Genomic DNA, 16,771 nt, shown 5'->3' with positions numbered 1-16,771 from the left:
TAGTTGTCATTTAGTTCTAGCAATGGGCACGCGGTGCGCGCAGTAGACCAATCACAAAGGATTGGGCCATCTGACCAATCAGAGCAGTGTAGGCTCACAGAAAGGAGGGGTTTAAAGAGACATTGAACTGCTTCAAACGAATCGTTTACCAATCTTTGGTGAACTGAGGTGAAATTAAATGTATATTATGAAAAAACAAAAGTGTTTTTTGACCTTGCATGCATGTAAACCTGTTGTAGGAGACTCCCAAAACAATATTAGAAACCTTAAAAAAGGCATAATAGGGGCACTTTAATATATCCGATTGTGTTCATTTGAAAGAAGAAAGTCATATACACCTAGGATGGCTTGAGGGTGAGTAAAGCTTTGGGAAATTTGCAACACTTAAAACTGCAAAAATACAGCAGTACCATGGTACTTTTTTTGTCAGTGAAAGACGGATTATGTGGTGTGTGTGTGTGTGTGTGTGTGTGGTTGGTTATCAGAAGAGATTAGGTATCTGTCCATGTCATTAAGAGTTTATTTTAGGTCAGGTGACTCTAAATGGTAAACAACACATGCTGGATGTTTTCTTTTGTCATGCAAGTTAATTAGAGATACCCAGTGTTGTGCTCACTTGTCGTTATCAAAGAAAAACATCTAATACTTACCCTTTAAAATAATTTTATACAACATTTATGAGTCATATCTGAACATGGGTCATTGGGAATAGCTATAATATAAACAAATTTGCTGAGTTTTTGTTGTTGTCCAGTTTAGACCAAAGATAGGCAGCTTAGGCCTATTTATGGAAAAGAAAGGAATGTGCCAATATTTACCTCCTGCTGAAACACGTGGGGAGAAAGAGATTACCGCACTAACGTCATAAAAATAGAATAAGTAGGGAGAATGGCAGAACAGTGAAACGGGGGGCGGGGCGTAGAGTCCCGGAAGCTGCATCTGATTGGTCCATTTATTTGAAGTAAAATGTTTATTAATTATTTTCAGTGTCACATGTAAATTAGGCCTCTCTGTATGGCTAAATGTATATTCATTATTTAGCGTATTCCCATTTTTATGCAATATAAATACTTTAAATAAATAAATAAATAACAAACGTCGTGTGATTTTAATGAAATTCAATGGTTTCGGTTTTATGAGCCATTGAGCGCCCCCTGGAGGAAAGAAAGTTAATGTCTTCTAAGAAACGGTGATCAGCGAGCATTAGCCACTCAAACACACCCACAAAAGTGTTGTCAACAAACGCAGAGGACTGTTAAACACGGACGAAAAAGTCGCCAGGAGCTGAAGTCACTGCATCTCCTCCTGAACTCTGTCCCATCATGGCTCTATCAGGATCTCAAACACCGGACGATGCTTTGCACGGTAAGACAATGTTTAGGCTACATAACACTGCTTCATTGTTATAACCTGTGACACAGCAATATGTGATATAGATATTTATAACCTGTGAAATATAGGCTATATATGTTATATAGGTATTTATATTTAAATTATGTTGTTATAATTTGATTTCATACCCATAGTATATAATTATACATACATTATTTACAAACAGATTACACAATTATTGTAATTTTAATAGAAAAAATAACATGAATGCATTCAAATATGATTTAAAAGACATTTTAAACTCAATTATAAAAAAAAAAATAATGATGAAATTACAATTAAAGTATGTCTAACTTACTATGAATTTCTATTTTGTGACTACTAAGGTTGGTGTTACAGTGCACATATATAACCTTAGACTATCTGTGTGTTTTTATTTTTCCGTGCCTTTGTTTTGTCTGTATTGTTATGTAAATAGATTCCATGACTCGCCTGTTCTAAGCCAATTACTGTGAAGAGGGTTAACAACTCATAATTTGATCAGTGGCTTAAACTGTCCGCAGGGGAAAATGTGAGAACAATAGTGTTTGCAGAACACAAGTTCTTCATAAAATCAAATCCCTCTCAGGGAATACATTATCATTCATAAAACACACAAATACATGCACATTCTCTCATTCATGCACACACTCACAGCTTGATATTAGGCTTGGCATACGTAACACACGGCCCTCGTCTGTGGTTATGTCACAATTCCACATGCTGGGGAATCTGGGGCAATGGCACAATCTCTCATCCGTCCACTGCAAAACCCCTGTGTCTGGAAAATAACCACAAAATGACCAGGAAATGCGGAAAGAGAAGATGCTTGACACATAAGGAAAGATGATGAAGGTCAGGATTAGGAGGAAGAAAGAGATGGATGAGAGAGAGAGAGAGAGAGAGAGAGGTGACTGGCTAATCTCTGACAGAAATAAAATGCTTATGTAAGCAAGCTCTTGTGTTCATGTCAACAATCAAAGAGAACAATAAAATGATAGACAGACAGACAGATAGATAAAATGAGAAATAGATAGATGATAGACAGACAGAATGATAGATAGATAAATAGATAGCGAAAAATAGATATAATGATAAAACAAAAAATAGATGATAGACAGAATGATAGATTGATAAAATGAAAGATAGACAGAATGATAGAACGATAGATAGATAGACAGACAGATAACGAAAAATAGAATGATAAAACAAAAATAAATAGATGATAGACAGAATGATAGATAGATAGAACGATGGATTGATAAAATGAAAGAGATAGATAGATAGACAGACAGACAGAATGATAGAACGATAGATAGACAGACAGACATATAGATAGATAGATCACGAAAAATAGAATGATAAAACAAAAAATAAGTAGATGATAGAATGATAGATAGAATGATACAATGAAAAATAGATAGATGATAGACAAACAGAATGATAGAACAATAGATAAAATGATAGAATGATAAAACAAAAAATAGACAGACAGATAGATAGATAGATAGATAGATAACGAAAAATAGATAGACAGATAGAATGATAAAACAAAAAATAGATAGATGATAGATAGAATGATAGATATAGATAGATCAAATGAAAAATAGATAGATGATAGACAGACAGAATGATAGAACAATAGATAAAATGATAGAATGATAAAACAAAAAATAGACAGACAGATAGATAGATAGATAGATAGATAACGAAAAATAGACAGATATAATGATAAAACAAAAATAGATAGATGCTAGACAGAATGATAGATAGATAGATAGATAGACAGACAGAATGATAGATAGATAGATAGATAGATAGATAGATAGATAGATAGATAGATAGATAGATGCAAACAAATTCCACTGCCACACAGCACAGCAATAACTGAATCCCTTTTATTGATCTAAAAGTAGCCTGAAGTCCATGTGGTTCATATGTCCGTCAGGTTCTTGGGTGGAGCTGGAGGGTCTGGTGGCATCTGCAAGTCAAACAGAAGGAGAAGTAGGAGCACAGGACACCACAGCCTCCTTCCTGCAGGGGGAGCTGGAGAGGATTCTGCTGGAAGCTCAGCTGGAGTGTGAGAGGAGTAGTCAAACAGAAAGGTGTGTACCTGAAAGGCCTATTTAAGCTTTTCTTTGGGAATTATGAATATTCAGCCAGTTCACTTGGAAATAAATTAATCTGCCTTGAGATCTATTTATTTTTTCAAGCAATGTGTTTACATACGCTGACTAGCCTGACACTCAAATCATAGCTGTTTTGTTCACGTACATATTGGATATCACAGCTTGCTAAAGACATTATTGCAAACATGTTTGATGCACATGTAGTGATTTTAGTAAAGTGTTTGACCTGGAGTTTTTTTAGTTCAATCAGTTTAACATGTTTAGTGATTGAGTGATTACATACTGCAAAAATAATAACCTATATACAGTTTTTATGTTGCAAAAATGGAACACTGGGCTTTAAGGAGGTGTTTACAAGGCACCGTTTTCAAGTAAAAACGTAAAACTTTTTATGCTTTTTGGCCGTTCATTTACACGACAATGCCGTTTTGGGAGCCTGAAAATGCAAACGGGTTTCAAAGTTTTTGAAAACAATACCCTTATACCGTCTCCGTGTAAACTAAAAAAACACGAATTTCTGAAAATGGTGACGTCATGCGCAAGCGTGTTACGTGTTCAGTCTGTTCAGTGACATCGCCATCTACTGGCCTGGTAGCAGAATACAGCGGGGGTTTTTTTTTTTTTGGTTTTTGCCAATTATTGTGAATGGGGATCATTTTGACAGTGGTGTCCTCTGTACACGAAAATGCAAAGGAAAAACTTTTCCATTTTTAGTACATCATTGTCGTGTAAATGTACCCTTTTTTTTCAGTATTATTTACACCAGGGGTGCCCAATCAATCCAATCCTATTCCTGGGGCCAGTTGATGATGAATGATCAGAATGATCTGGATTTGGAAATCCCATGTTTTGATATCCAGGATCAGATAGTGAACTAATTCTTACTTCTTACTTCTGTGCTGGTTTTTCAAAGCAAAATTGGATTGGATCACCCTGATCCAGATACACACTTTTTCAGATTACCAAACCTGGATTACTAATGCTCTAACAAAAAAACATTTCAATGCTACACAAGCGTTTTGTTTGATATTTATAGCTGTTTGGGGATTATTTTATGGCACCAAAATCTCTGTTTTTCTTTACAGTAGGCTACCGAAAGGCTGAATATGTCTACTTCTAATTTAATACTTTAACAGTTAAACTAATCAAGAGCAAAATACAAAATATGTGTATGTATGTATGTATTTTTTGACCAGTTTTAAAGTTTTATTACATTTTTGTTCCTGAAATCTACCCTTCTGATGGGATCAGTATAATCCAGATTTTTTGGATCAAAGGTACAGTATCCCATTCTTACTAAAATGTTTTAAACAACACAAACTGATGATTTTATCCAGCTCAAAACCAAGATTGGATTTTGTGATCTAATCTGATTTCAGAATCCTTTTTTCCTTTTGAACAACCCATTTTCAAGATTTGATCCAATCCGATCAGATTACTCTTGAACAACTGGCCCCTGGAGATCTACCTTCATGCAAAGTTCAGCTCCAAACCTGATCCAACACATACATAATTCATTTCAATGTTTGGTTTCTGATGGTTAACAAGCCTAGTCTACTGTGTAAAACTGTGTTGTTTTATCAGGCAAATGACACATTGTTTTGTTACCTCTGTTTTGCTCTGCATGTGAACATCTTCACCATCATTTTGGCGGCTTATTCAATGTGTCCGTGAGAAACCTGACAGTGTAAACAGTTTCATTGCATTAAATGAGCTTATTTTTTAATAGTTATCAGCGTTTTGTTGCTTATTCTGCTGACTTGCTTCTCAGATGTTTTTTCGTCAATGTTTCAGATGAGATCTCCACAATGACTCTACAGTTAAAAGACATTTCATTATGAACTTAAACATTTCCCATTAAATTCTCCCAAAACCAAAAGATCTGATCTTCTCCACATTCATTTTCCTCTCTGATTTCAGTCCTCCGCAGGTCGTGACACCGAGAACATCTGAATCTCCCAAACCAGCCAGTGAGGGCAGCAGCAGCACAGATTGTGTTACTATACAGGTAACAGCACTGTTCAGTCTATGTCAGCTCCCACAACATTGCCAGTAAATTGAGTTTTTATAATTATAACCAGTTACCCAAACCAATTACATCCAAATGAATAGTTATGATAGTAAAAGTCATAACAGTACTTTTATTATGACAGATTGAGCTGTTACAATGGTAATTAGTTTTATGGTTTTATGTATGCTCATAAGATTTTTGATTAGTCACTCAAAAAAAAATCTCCCTTTATATGTCTCATTTATATGGCTGTAACAGTTTACACAAAAACATTGTGTGCAGTGTGACTGCAGTCTTTATCTCGGTTATATTTACAATGTTATATAGTCTTAATAGTCTATAAATGCATTCTGTCTCTTTAACCAAAACTATTGTTACAATCACGACTGAATACCAAAACAACATTCAGTCTTTGTCCCTTAGTCCCTCAGCTAAAATTAATACTAAAACCGCCAGTAGGTGGCGCTAAATCATTGTCTTAACGAGTTAGTTATTGAATCATTCAGTCAACGACCATGTCTTTTAAACATTTTTGCAAATCGCCAATGTGGTATATAGTAATATTAAAGGGGACATATAATACCCCTTGTTACAAGATGTAATATAAGTCTCTGGTGTCCCCAGAATGTGTCTGTGAAGTTTCAGCTCAAAATACCCCACAGATAATTTTTTATAGCTTGTAAAATTTGCCCCTATTTGGGTGTGAGCAAAAACACACTGTTTTTGTGTGTGTCCCTTTAAATGCAAATGAGCTGCTGCTCCCTGCACACTTTCCAGAAGAGGGCGGAGCTTTATCAGCTCATGCTTCGGTTGCTCAACAACAACAAAGCTGGAGAATCTCACACAGTCAAAATGAGGATTGTCAGTAACGGTGTTCAGCCTTACATTGTTCAAACGGAGTTGGACACTGATGGAGAGACTCAGGAAGAAGTTACAACTTTTAGAATGAAACTGGACGTTTCTGAATGGTTAGTGGAGAAATTTATGTAGTTGCTGTGGAGTTGATTCAACTCATCGACTAGCATGTGCCGTCATGTTAATCTTTTGTGCAAATCCAGTGTTGAATTGACCCTCGTTTGTGAAGCAGTCCGGCGTAAAATGACAGCATGGCAACAACACTCTACTACAACAACTCTTCCTCTTCTCTAAAGCAGCCCAACATGGCCTCACCCCCTTTGTTGCGTGTTCTCGAGTGCAGGGTTCATGTAAATTTTAGGGTTAGTGATGTCAGCAACCCGGGAAGAAGCTTGTTGTAGTCCCTACCAGCTGTTTGTTGTGGTCCTTAAAAAGCGATTTCTGTAAAAGAAAATATCTCCCTTTGCATTGAACTTTGAGTGTTGTAACTTTGCAGATGTTGTTTATGCTCAAACAGCAACACACTAACTAAAGTTAAAAAAGTGAAATCATAATCAAGGACCCCTTTAATAATTTTCAGTGCTTGATTTTAAGGACATGTTTCATTATTGTAGATTAAACAATTTTGCTTCTTTATCAGGTCACCACTTGATGTCCACTGTAACATGGACTGGTTCCTGAAGCAAAAACAGTTAAGAACCACTAATTTAATACATGTAAATGATACTCACACAGTCTCTGTCTGCTCTCTTTCTCTTTCAGTCGGATGAGAATGACAGGCGAGTGAGTGCTGAATGGGTGTGGGATTGGTCCAGTCGGCCAGAAAACCTCCCGCCCAAGTAAGATTTACCTTTAATTTCATACTTTGATTCTACGTTGTTAAATCATGTTAGTCTCTTCAGCTCTTCAGTTCACCTTCTAAAACGATATAGGCAGTCAATAGATGGTAGTTAATAAATGTATCAGGTAATAGAGTAATTTTAAGCAGGAGTTTGTGGGATATGATGGAACTGCAGGTGGGTTTGTGGGACTATTAGTATAAAAATGAATATAAAAATGGTCTGATATATGAAAATAAATATTATATACAAATATTTATTGAAAGTCATGCTTCACACCAAAATCCAAAGAATAAAAAATTTGCAAGAAAGCCTATTGATGAGACCATTAACCTTTATTTTTTATTTGTGTTATTTGTATTACATTGCATTATTAAAATCTACATTAATAACATTTTTGATCAAATAAATGCAGCCATTGTGAGCACAAGAGACTTCTTTCAAAAACATTTTAAAAAATCTTACCAACCCCAAACATTTAAACAGTAGAAAGATTAGAAACATTACTTAAAATTTCAGAGGATAGTTCATGTAATTAATTTGAGCAGACCAAAAGAAAAAAAAAAAAAACAGCCAGAAAGCCTTGGAATAGATAATAAAGATGAAAAAAATTTTGTTCTTAGACTTTTTTTGCACATGATGCAAGTTTACAGTCCTTAATAAAATTATGCATATTAAGGATGTAAACACCTCATTATGGAAGAAAATAAATGAGGTGTTGCTGTGTGCTGTTGTGTCCTTTCAGAATAAGCAAGCGCTTCACAGATTGCCAGTTCTTGCAGTAGAGCGTTTGACCTCCGTTAGCCCTGCATACCTCTGCTTAAATCTCAGAGAGGATCATTTAGTCGCCACACAAAAATAGCTTGCGCGCCACACCATGAGTCAGCGAATCTGAGCCTCGCTTGTGTAGCGTTTAACGAGTGGATGAGTTGGCTCTCTAGAGGAGAAAGTTCTTAATGCACATATCATTACAGATAAAACCTTGTCACAAAAAACTTTTTGGATTGCAACATTTAATGATGTAGGATTGCAGATTTCAGCAATAGAGACCCATATCATGATGCTATTAAGAGCAAAAACCTTTGAGAAAGCACAAAAAGCTTTACTTTGTCAATGCCAATTTTCACGACGGTGCATATATACGCTCTGTGCAAATATAAATCTTGCTGCACAAATGTTTCAAAGGTGATTTGAAATCAGTCTTTAAAAACAGAGCTGATGTAGAGTCATTTAAAAATTAAAACCTTAGTCAGGGTCAGCGTACAGACTTTCTGATGTGGTGAACAGACAACTAATTGATTACGAAATTCTTGTTGATTATTTTCATGACCAACTATTGTTGATTTTATCGCTGTCAAAAAAAATTAAAATATAAAAAATGTTAAATACACTATCTACTCCACTTTCCTGCAACCAGAGAGTTGTTTTTCCTTGGTTGCATTGAACTGTGATGTCAGTCTGTGATGTTTAGATCCTCTGATCATCAAAAGATGAGACTTTGCATATTCTTGTATTCCTGCTCTCCCACATGTGTATGAGGTGCAATGTGACTGCATTATAGCAACAAGCTTTATATGATAGGATAGACAAGATTTAAACTGGGATTACAATGCTGAATTTGGCTTAATCTGTTTCATTAAGCTTAAAACACCTTCGGGATCACATGGTGTATGCTTGTTAAAGGGATAGTTCACCCCAAAATGAAGATTATCCCATGTTTTGCTCACCCTCAAGCCATCCTAGGTGTATATGACTATCTTCTTTCAGTTGAACACAATCGGAGATATATTAAAAAATATCCTGGCTCTTCCAAGCTTTGTAATGGGAGTGAATGGTGCACAAAAAAAGCCCTAGCCCTACTACTACATACGTCATATGTTACCAGAAGCTATAGTGATTACAGTTTATAAAGTAATAATTATTTGATAATCATCAGGTTTTGTTCATGTTGCTCCAGTGCTGCTGTCATTAAACCAAAAGAGAGATTCAGCAAATACTGAGACATTCGCAGATTCATGTGCATTGTTTTAGATCAGCTACTGAAATTATGCTGATAATACTGTGTAATTTATAATGAGAAATTTTGTATTACATTTAAAAAATGCAAAATAGTCTGCACTGACTTCTAATTTTATTAGACTTTTAGACTCTGGTGAATGTATTTCCTGTAAAGCTGAATTGAAACAATATGTGTTGTGAAAAGCATTATACAAATAAACATAAATGGAATATATTTATATTCTCACATCTTCAGTGTCCCAAATCCATGTAGAAATATCTAGATTATATTGCTGAATGACCCTGATCTCTCTCTCTCTCTCTATTTAGGGAGTTTGTGTTTCATCACCCAAAGCAGTCTGGCTCTCTGAGCGTGAGGAAGACTGAGGTGATGAAGAGGGGTTTGTTTTCCTCAGACGTGCTCCTCATCCTCCTGCCGTCTCTGCTCGCCTCACACGCTCTGACGCTGGGTCTGGGGTGAGCCACTTTCTCATATCATATTTCTCACTATAACTTCTAATATTTTTATTTTAATATCATTGCGCAGAGTGCGCAGGAAGCAAGTGCGATCATATTTCATTAAAACTCCGGCAATGAGATGTATCTATGTACAAATAGTCCATATATATTTCCCTTTGTGCATTTCAATATTTAACAGAATTAAAGCACTGTTTATTATCTGCATAAATAAAAGCATAGGATTCTGTGGATGGTCATCCCATACAACCCCATTGAAGTCTATGGCCCCACCACTGATTTTAATGCAAAAGATGATTGATTAGGAAGGAGTCTTTAAACATGCCATTTTCAAACCCATCATATGCTTTATTTGCATTGAAAATCACGAGTCAGCACTTGAAATTTAAATACACTATTGTACACATTAGGGATGCACCGATATGAAAATTTTGGCCGATAATTCTTTATATTTGAAAGCCGATAACCGATATATTGGCCAATTAATCTAAATCAAAATTTGTATGTAATTTTTGAGAGCTTGATTGCAATAACAAAAGTCATTAAAATTCAGCTCCCAAAGCACACAATTATAATGTTCTCATCATAATATTATGTAGCCTATATGACAGACTTGCGCTGTATGTTGTACTTAACTGTATTTTCCTTTTTGAAGTGACTTCAATCATATTTCAAGCAATTCATAACCATAATGACGGACAGTGCACATCTGAAGTGTCTCAGCTGAAGGAAATAATCCATTATTTATCGGCTTTAATATATCGGCCAAATTTTCTTATCAGGCCGATAACGATAACATTAAAAATGAACAAATATCATCCGATACCGATATGGTGGCCGATATATCGTGCATCCCTAGTACACTGACTCTGCATTTTGCCATCCATAAGTGACAGCAATCTGTTTTATGTGTTTCTGATTGGGAGTGTTTATGCATTTAAATGCAAGAGTGAATCTGCAAAATTATCGTTGTGCATGTGAATGAAATACAGGAGTTGCTCCTGAAAATGCAGTGAATGACATGCTGATAATGTGACGTACTGCAAGTCTGTGAGTTTTGATGATTTTAATGTGTTCTTGCTGAATCAAACTATTGACAATTAATGTACACCGCTTAGATGAGGCTTCTCTGCCATTGTGCTTTGTAAAAATGACTGTAGATCAAATGTAATCTGAATATGATTGGCTCATGATGCTGTGAGCGTGTCCCTAGGCCGGGGTCCCGTCGCAGCCCCAAAGTCCCATATGTCTGTGTTTGCAATAAATCAGAAACAAATAAAAATGTTTGTGCTCAGACTCTCTAAAATGTATTGAGCTGAACAAATTGAATTTTTGACATTATAGATGCCATCAGACAAACGATGACAGATTATCTCTCTCTGTCTATTTCTTTCTTTTTTTTTTATCTTTCTCAGAATATATATAGGGAAACGGCTGGCATCCTCCTCCACCAGCACGCTGTGACATGTGACATCTGGCAGCTCACTGATTGGCTGAGACCGCTGCCGCTAGCACTGTAGCCCAATCACGCCTCTCTTCTCCTCTTGTGATGGGCAACTGCCTCTTCTGCCACTGTCTGTCTGTCTGTCCTGCCGCAAAACCAGTCTGTCTGTCTGTCTCTGTGTGTCTCCACATATTTAAACGGGGTCATATCACGAGGAATCAAAGCTTTTCAGATAAAAGAGCCTGATGTATTATGACAGTATACTGTTTTAAGAATAATGTACTTTTTCTTCCCAAGAAGAGCATTTATTGAAACAACGCTACAAAAACAACTTGTTCTGAACTCCTTCTCACTAAAAAAGATTTAGACCTAAATGTATTTGAATTACATATAAAATTTATATCCATTTGGATTACACAACATAAACAAACTGTTAAACTGTTATTAATGCAATGCATACTTTTCAGTCATACATAAATGAAACTGATAAGATTACTACACTCAAAAAACAAACTATGGTGTAGTTTAACTATTTGCATCTATTTGATTATATTAAAAAAATTGTATTTTCAAAATGCATTTATTCAAATTGATTAGAATTTGCATAAACCTGTTCATTATGAAAACAATTAAATTTATTCAGTTAAAAGTATGAACATGGCTAGAAATATTCAGTTAGTTAAAATGTATGAGATTGAAACAAATAGGTTTTATGAATGATAAATATGTAAACCTGGTTATGATTTCATTTGATTACATGTATGATTAAATTTCATTTATTACAGAAATCTTACCCATATGACCTGGCAAATAAGCAGTTTAACAGTTTATGTTAAAACTCTAGTCCAAATAGATGGAAATTTTATATGCAATTCAAATACACAAGTCTTAAATTTCGGCCTCAATATTTCTGATGTCCAACTGATTAATACGTTATCACATGACTTATCAAATGTAGATATTAATTTTTTGACCCCTTTGCATCATTTTAAGACTAAACTATCCCTCTAAATCTTGTTTTTTGTAGTTTCTCTTTTGTTGTCCATAAAGGACTGTGTCCCTGTGTGTCAGGCGTAATACAGTTCACTACAGGGAACACAGAAACAGTAATGCACTGAAATTTAACTGAAACAGTGTAAATGAGGAAAAAAACAACAGTGAGCAAAGCAAAAAAAATGTATTATTTTACATCTCATTCCAAATCAAATGCAATACATGCATTCAGGTTGACAGGGTGTTTGTTCTGAGTATTTGTGGAGCAAGTAATATGATAAATCTTGTGTTGCACTGTCGTGTTTGCGATATAGACCCATTCTGTGTTGTAATGTGAAGGCAACTGGAGCTCATTAGGTTTTCTGGTCAGATTAATCTCGTTTGTAACGACTCGACCTCAATAAATGTCACTCTCACCACCTTCTGCTTGGTCTGGTATTTTACTTCAAAATAGATTTGAGGCTTTCACCTTTAAAAATGATATATAGTACCTTGTTTTATTGAGCTTTTATTATATTATTCTTTGAAGTACCTTGGAATACAATGTAAATATGCAAATGCAATGGTAAATGAATGGCGGACTCCTAACATGTACATGAACTTGCCTTTTTTTTATGTGGTCACCCTTTAGTTTAATATTTTCCACAATATTTAGTCCCTTTTTTTCCCCTGGTTAATTTCAAAGGTCCTGTGATGCGAAGATTTAAAAAATGCAAATGTTGTATGTATATATCTCGCAATTCTGACATTATAACTCACAATTGCGACTTTTAATCTCACAATTCTGACTTTTCTTTAATAAAGTAAGTAAATAAAGTCAGAATTGTAAGTTATAAACTCACAATTGCATTATAAACTCACAATAAACTTGCAATTCTGACTTTTTTACGTGCAAATCTGACTTTTTTCTCAGAATTGTGTTTATATCTTGCGATTCTGACTTTATAACATGCAATTGCGACTTTATATCAAAATTCTGAGAAAAAAAGTCAGAACTGCGAGATATAAACTCGCAATTGCGATAAAAAAAGTCAGAATTGTGAGATAAAAAGTCGCAATTACTTTTTTTATTTTTTATTCAGTGGCGGAAACAAGCTTCCATAGATTTAAGATGCATTCTCAGGAAAAAAAAGTCCTAAAAAATTTAACTTCAAATATTTTGTAAAACATGACAAAGATACTGATTAAGAAAGTTACGCAGGAATTAGAATTAATTTTTTGAATTAGAAATTTGATGGTGCTTTTTGTACTAGTAAAGTCACTGTTTGCTTTTATTGCATAGAAAAGAGAAGCTTGGCATTCTGGTAAACGCCTCCTTTTGTGTTTCAAAGAAGAGACAAAGTCAAAAAGGTTTGAACCAACATGGTTTGAGCATTACATTCCCTTCCTTAACTTATGTGCTATCTCCTATGCTTAATAAAAATAACATTTATAAGAGGCACATGGAAAAATGTTCAGGAAATACACAGTGATATGCAGACAAATACTGGGAAAGGGAATGAATGGAAAGCGATTGACTCTGTTATATTCATGTAACCCTCAAGTGTGATTCCCTGAATGTGCACCAGAGGTCAGAAGTGCTCTAGTGTGCACTGCAGTACATATAGAGACAGCAGCAGTTAATATGGGAGTTATGCCGAGGCTCTACCATTACATTTTCCTTTAAGAGCATGTATGCTCCCATTTGAAAAAATTTAGGAGCACCTTCTGATCGATGACAGAAATGAACTTTTCCATTACGGGCCAATATCACCCCCCACCCCCCTTAATTGAATTTCAGGGGCTTTTTTTTTTCTTTGTAAGGACAACCTTAATAAATACATCACCTTTTAATGTCAAATTCTTACATTTCATTTTGTAAAAATGTGTTTAATAATAAAATAAAATCAGTATCAACAAAATGCACTGCAGAGGTGGTATTTAGGTATATTTACACTAGGGCTAAAGATCTTTCTAGTCGACTATAGTCGTTCATTTAAGCCATTAGTCGACTAATCAAACTGGTTCATTTAAAAGTAGACGTTTTAAGCTTTCTATAGATATATTTCTCATGTCTGTGAGGCAAGTTTCGGTTCATTTTTGTGACGCGCTGCTGTTCAGGGTGACCAAGATGGCAGAAAGTGCATCCTGTTTGTTTTCTTTATCTTACAAAAGCACAACTGTTTGTTGTTATTGTGAGTGTACACAAATAAACGTAGTTTATTTTACAGTTCGGAATAAAGTATTACTCTTATCTGTATGACAAAAAATGATGCGGGGGCCTCCATGTCGTGCAGTAAAGCGTGCTATATTATAGCTGCCTTCCACACTCCACACAAACACTTGGATATATAATAGTGCACATTTATCTAGGTTAACGTTAGAGTGAGCAGCCATGTAAAGTTGCTATACTGCTATACATGTTTCAAATGATAAGCTATATTTGAGGTCGATGGATGATAGGCAAATGTTTGGATTTCCTGCCCGACACACTGTAATTACCACAAGGACCCGCCGTTAACAATCTGTCTCTCCTGGACTGCGTGACTTTGCCACTTCCTGTGGAGTTTTTTTTCTGCGACTAACCGACTAATAAAATCTTGGTCGACTAAGCCTCGTCAACTAACTTTTAGTCGACTATTAGGGGGTAGCCCTAATTTACACAGACTGTTTAATGCAGCTCAGAGGTGACGAATGAATTTGCACTGCAATTACAATTGCATAATGTTATGAAATTAATGTTTTAAATATAACATTTTGAATACAAAAATATGAAATGATCAAAAACAATTGAAATTATACTTTAAATTTGGCTGTAAGTCACTGTCTTTGTCATTGAATTGGTTCGTTCAAAGCGGAGAGCCGCTGTGTTTTGCTCGCAGACATACAACCAGTTCTGCTCTGGCTTTGTTTGATAGAGTGAAAACAGACACTATTGTGTATAAAATAGCTTGATATTAAGTAAAAGTAACTTAATATTATCATCTTGTTTATTAAACTGTCAATATCACTTTAGCAATCGTGCTGATATTCGGAAAAACATCTCTCTTGCTTATGTGAGATTGCTTAACTATATCATATACTGTATTATAAATATTAAACAGGGGCTCTTTTTGCCCACATATCTCAAATTTTGGAGGCACCTTGTAAACCTAAATAGGCTACAAAATAGTGTTGTCAAAATTGTAGCCATCGTTGATCATTGTAGCCAATCACAGACATATCTGTTGAGTGCGTGAACACAATGGCCAATCAGAGGTGTTTAAGAATCCGCTCATCAGCGCTCAAAATGCTAGGGGTAAATGCTGGTATCGTCACATTTTTAAAATTTCAGTACCGACTTGGTACCAAAGTCTTTGACCCTAGAAACCGCGTTATGGCGGTGAGTTTTGTCAATGAATATGGTTTCATTATTGCCAGTATTTATATCATTTTTCCTATTTTCTCAGTAGCCAGAATTTTCCAACATGGTATTATTTTCCTTCTATCTTTCCTTTTTTCTCTTTTTCTTTACTTTCTTCTGCCCCTTAAACTTCTCACTTGTGATGGAAGGGTGGTGGAATTCAATTTCATGCAGTAAAAATTAAGACAAAGAGGCGGGAGTTTGTCTTGTCATTTTTACGGAGGCACAGATTTAGATAAAGAGGGAGGAAAAACAACAGTGACGTATTGATCAAAGCCTGTCGGCCTCTTGTTCAGGAAATTGATCGTGAGGAATAGAAAGCTCTGGGAGATGACGGATGAAGGAGTAGAAGCTCTTGGCATGGGCAGCGTCTGCCTGCTTTCAAAGCCAATATCTTCATAAAGGCTTGAGCAACTGCAGAACCTGTTGCAACTACTGCTAGTGACTTTAAGAAGCTCAGTGTGGATGAATCTCATGAGTATTTCATCCTACAGTTAAAAGCTGAAAAATGTTATTTTGCATAAAAAATATGGATATTTTAGGACCTTTAGGATATTTTCTTGCATTGTGATATTATTTTCACTGTAATGCATCCAGATATTTTACATGGACTTTCCCAAATCGGTTTAATTCATTATGATGTATAAATATTTTTAATTATTTATTGAGATTTGGTTTTGCATTTTTTTCCACAATTTCACAATGCAAAAAAATATAGTCTTTATTGTCTTTTGCTAATTTCTTATTTCTTTTTTGAGTAAAGTGGCAATCGTTCTTCAGGAGGTGAGCATGTTATAATTAAATTCACAAAGCTGAGGTCTGCTGAATGTACGTGTGTCTAAAGGAGGAGGGATTTCGTAGTTTGTGTGTCTATATATGTTTGTGTGTGTTTTTTCTTAGACTTCGGTTCCCTTTGTTCTTTGTGTCAGAACACATTACCTGTTCCCTAACATGTGTTCACATCTATAACCATCACTAGGGGTGTGAAGTCAACACACACCACACACACACACACACACACGCACACACTCTTCAGCTGTACTGAAAATAGACTATAACTCAAAAGGATGTGAGGGTGAATTTCACAGAACCTGTCATTGAAATTTGACGCCTTGAACATTTCATTCATTATTACAGTTTATTCACTATAGTTTAAAAAAAAAGGTAATAAAATATGACAAGATCTCAGAGTTAAACTGTGTCAGAAAAAAAATAATCTTAATTATGTCAGATAACACTTAAGCAAAACATGGTCAGGTCAAAGTGTCTGAA

General features: G+C 35.3%; 1 protein-coding gene across 1 annotated transcript; it reads left to right on the top strand.

Moving 5' to 3' along the window:
• Positions 1 to 1,186: 1,186 nt before the first annotated feature.
• On the top strand, positions 1,187 to 12,536 carry zgc:73226 (uncharacterized protein LOC402792 homolog). The gene is made up of 6 exons (XM_051892776.1): positions 1,187 to 1,365; positions 3,320 to 3,476; positions 5,421 to 5,508; positions 7,129 to 7,205; positions 9,534 to 9,680; positions 11,096 to 12,536. Exons 1-6 carry the CDS (start codon positions 1,323 to 1,325, stop codon positions 11,142 to 11,144), a joined length of 561 nt encoding a protein of 186 aa, XP_051748736.1. The 5' UTR covers positions 1,187 to 1,322; the 3' UTR covers positions 11,145 to 12,536.
• Positions 12,537 to 16,771: the final 4,235 nt, after the last annotated feature.

Source organism: Ctenopharyngodon idella, chromosome 5 (genome assembly GCF_019924925.1).
Source record: "Ctenopharyngodon idella isolate HZGC_01 chromosome 5, HZGC01, whole genome shotgun sequence".
NCBI lineage: Eukaryota > Metazoa > Chordata > Actinopteri > Cypriniformes > Xenocyprididae > Ctenopharyngodon > Ctenopharyngodon idella.
The sequence above is the reverse complement of the archived record's forward strand: the minus strand, read 5'-3'. Positions and strand labels throughout refer to the sequence as shown.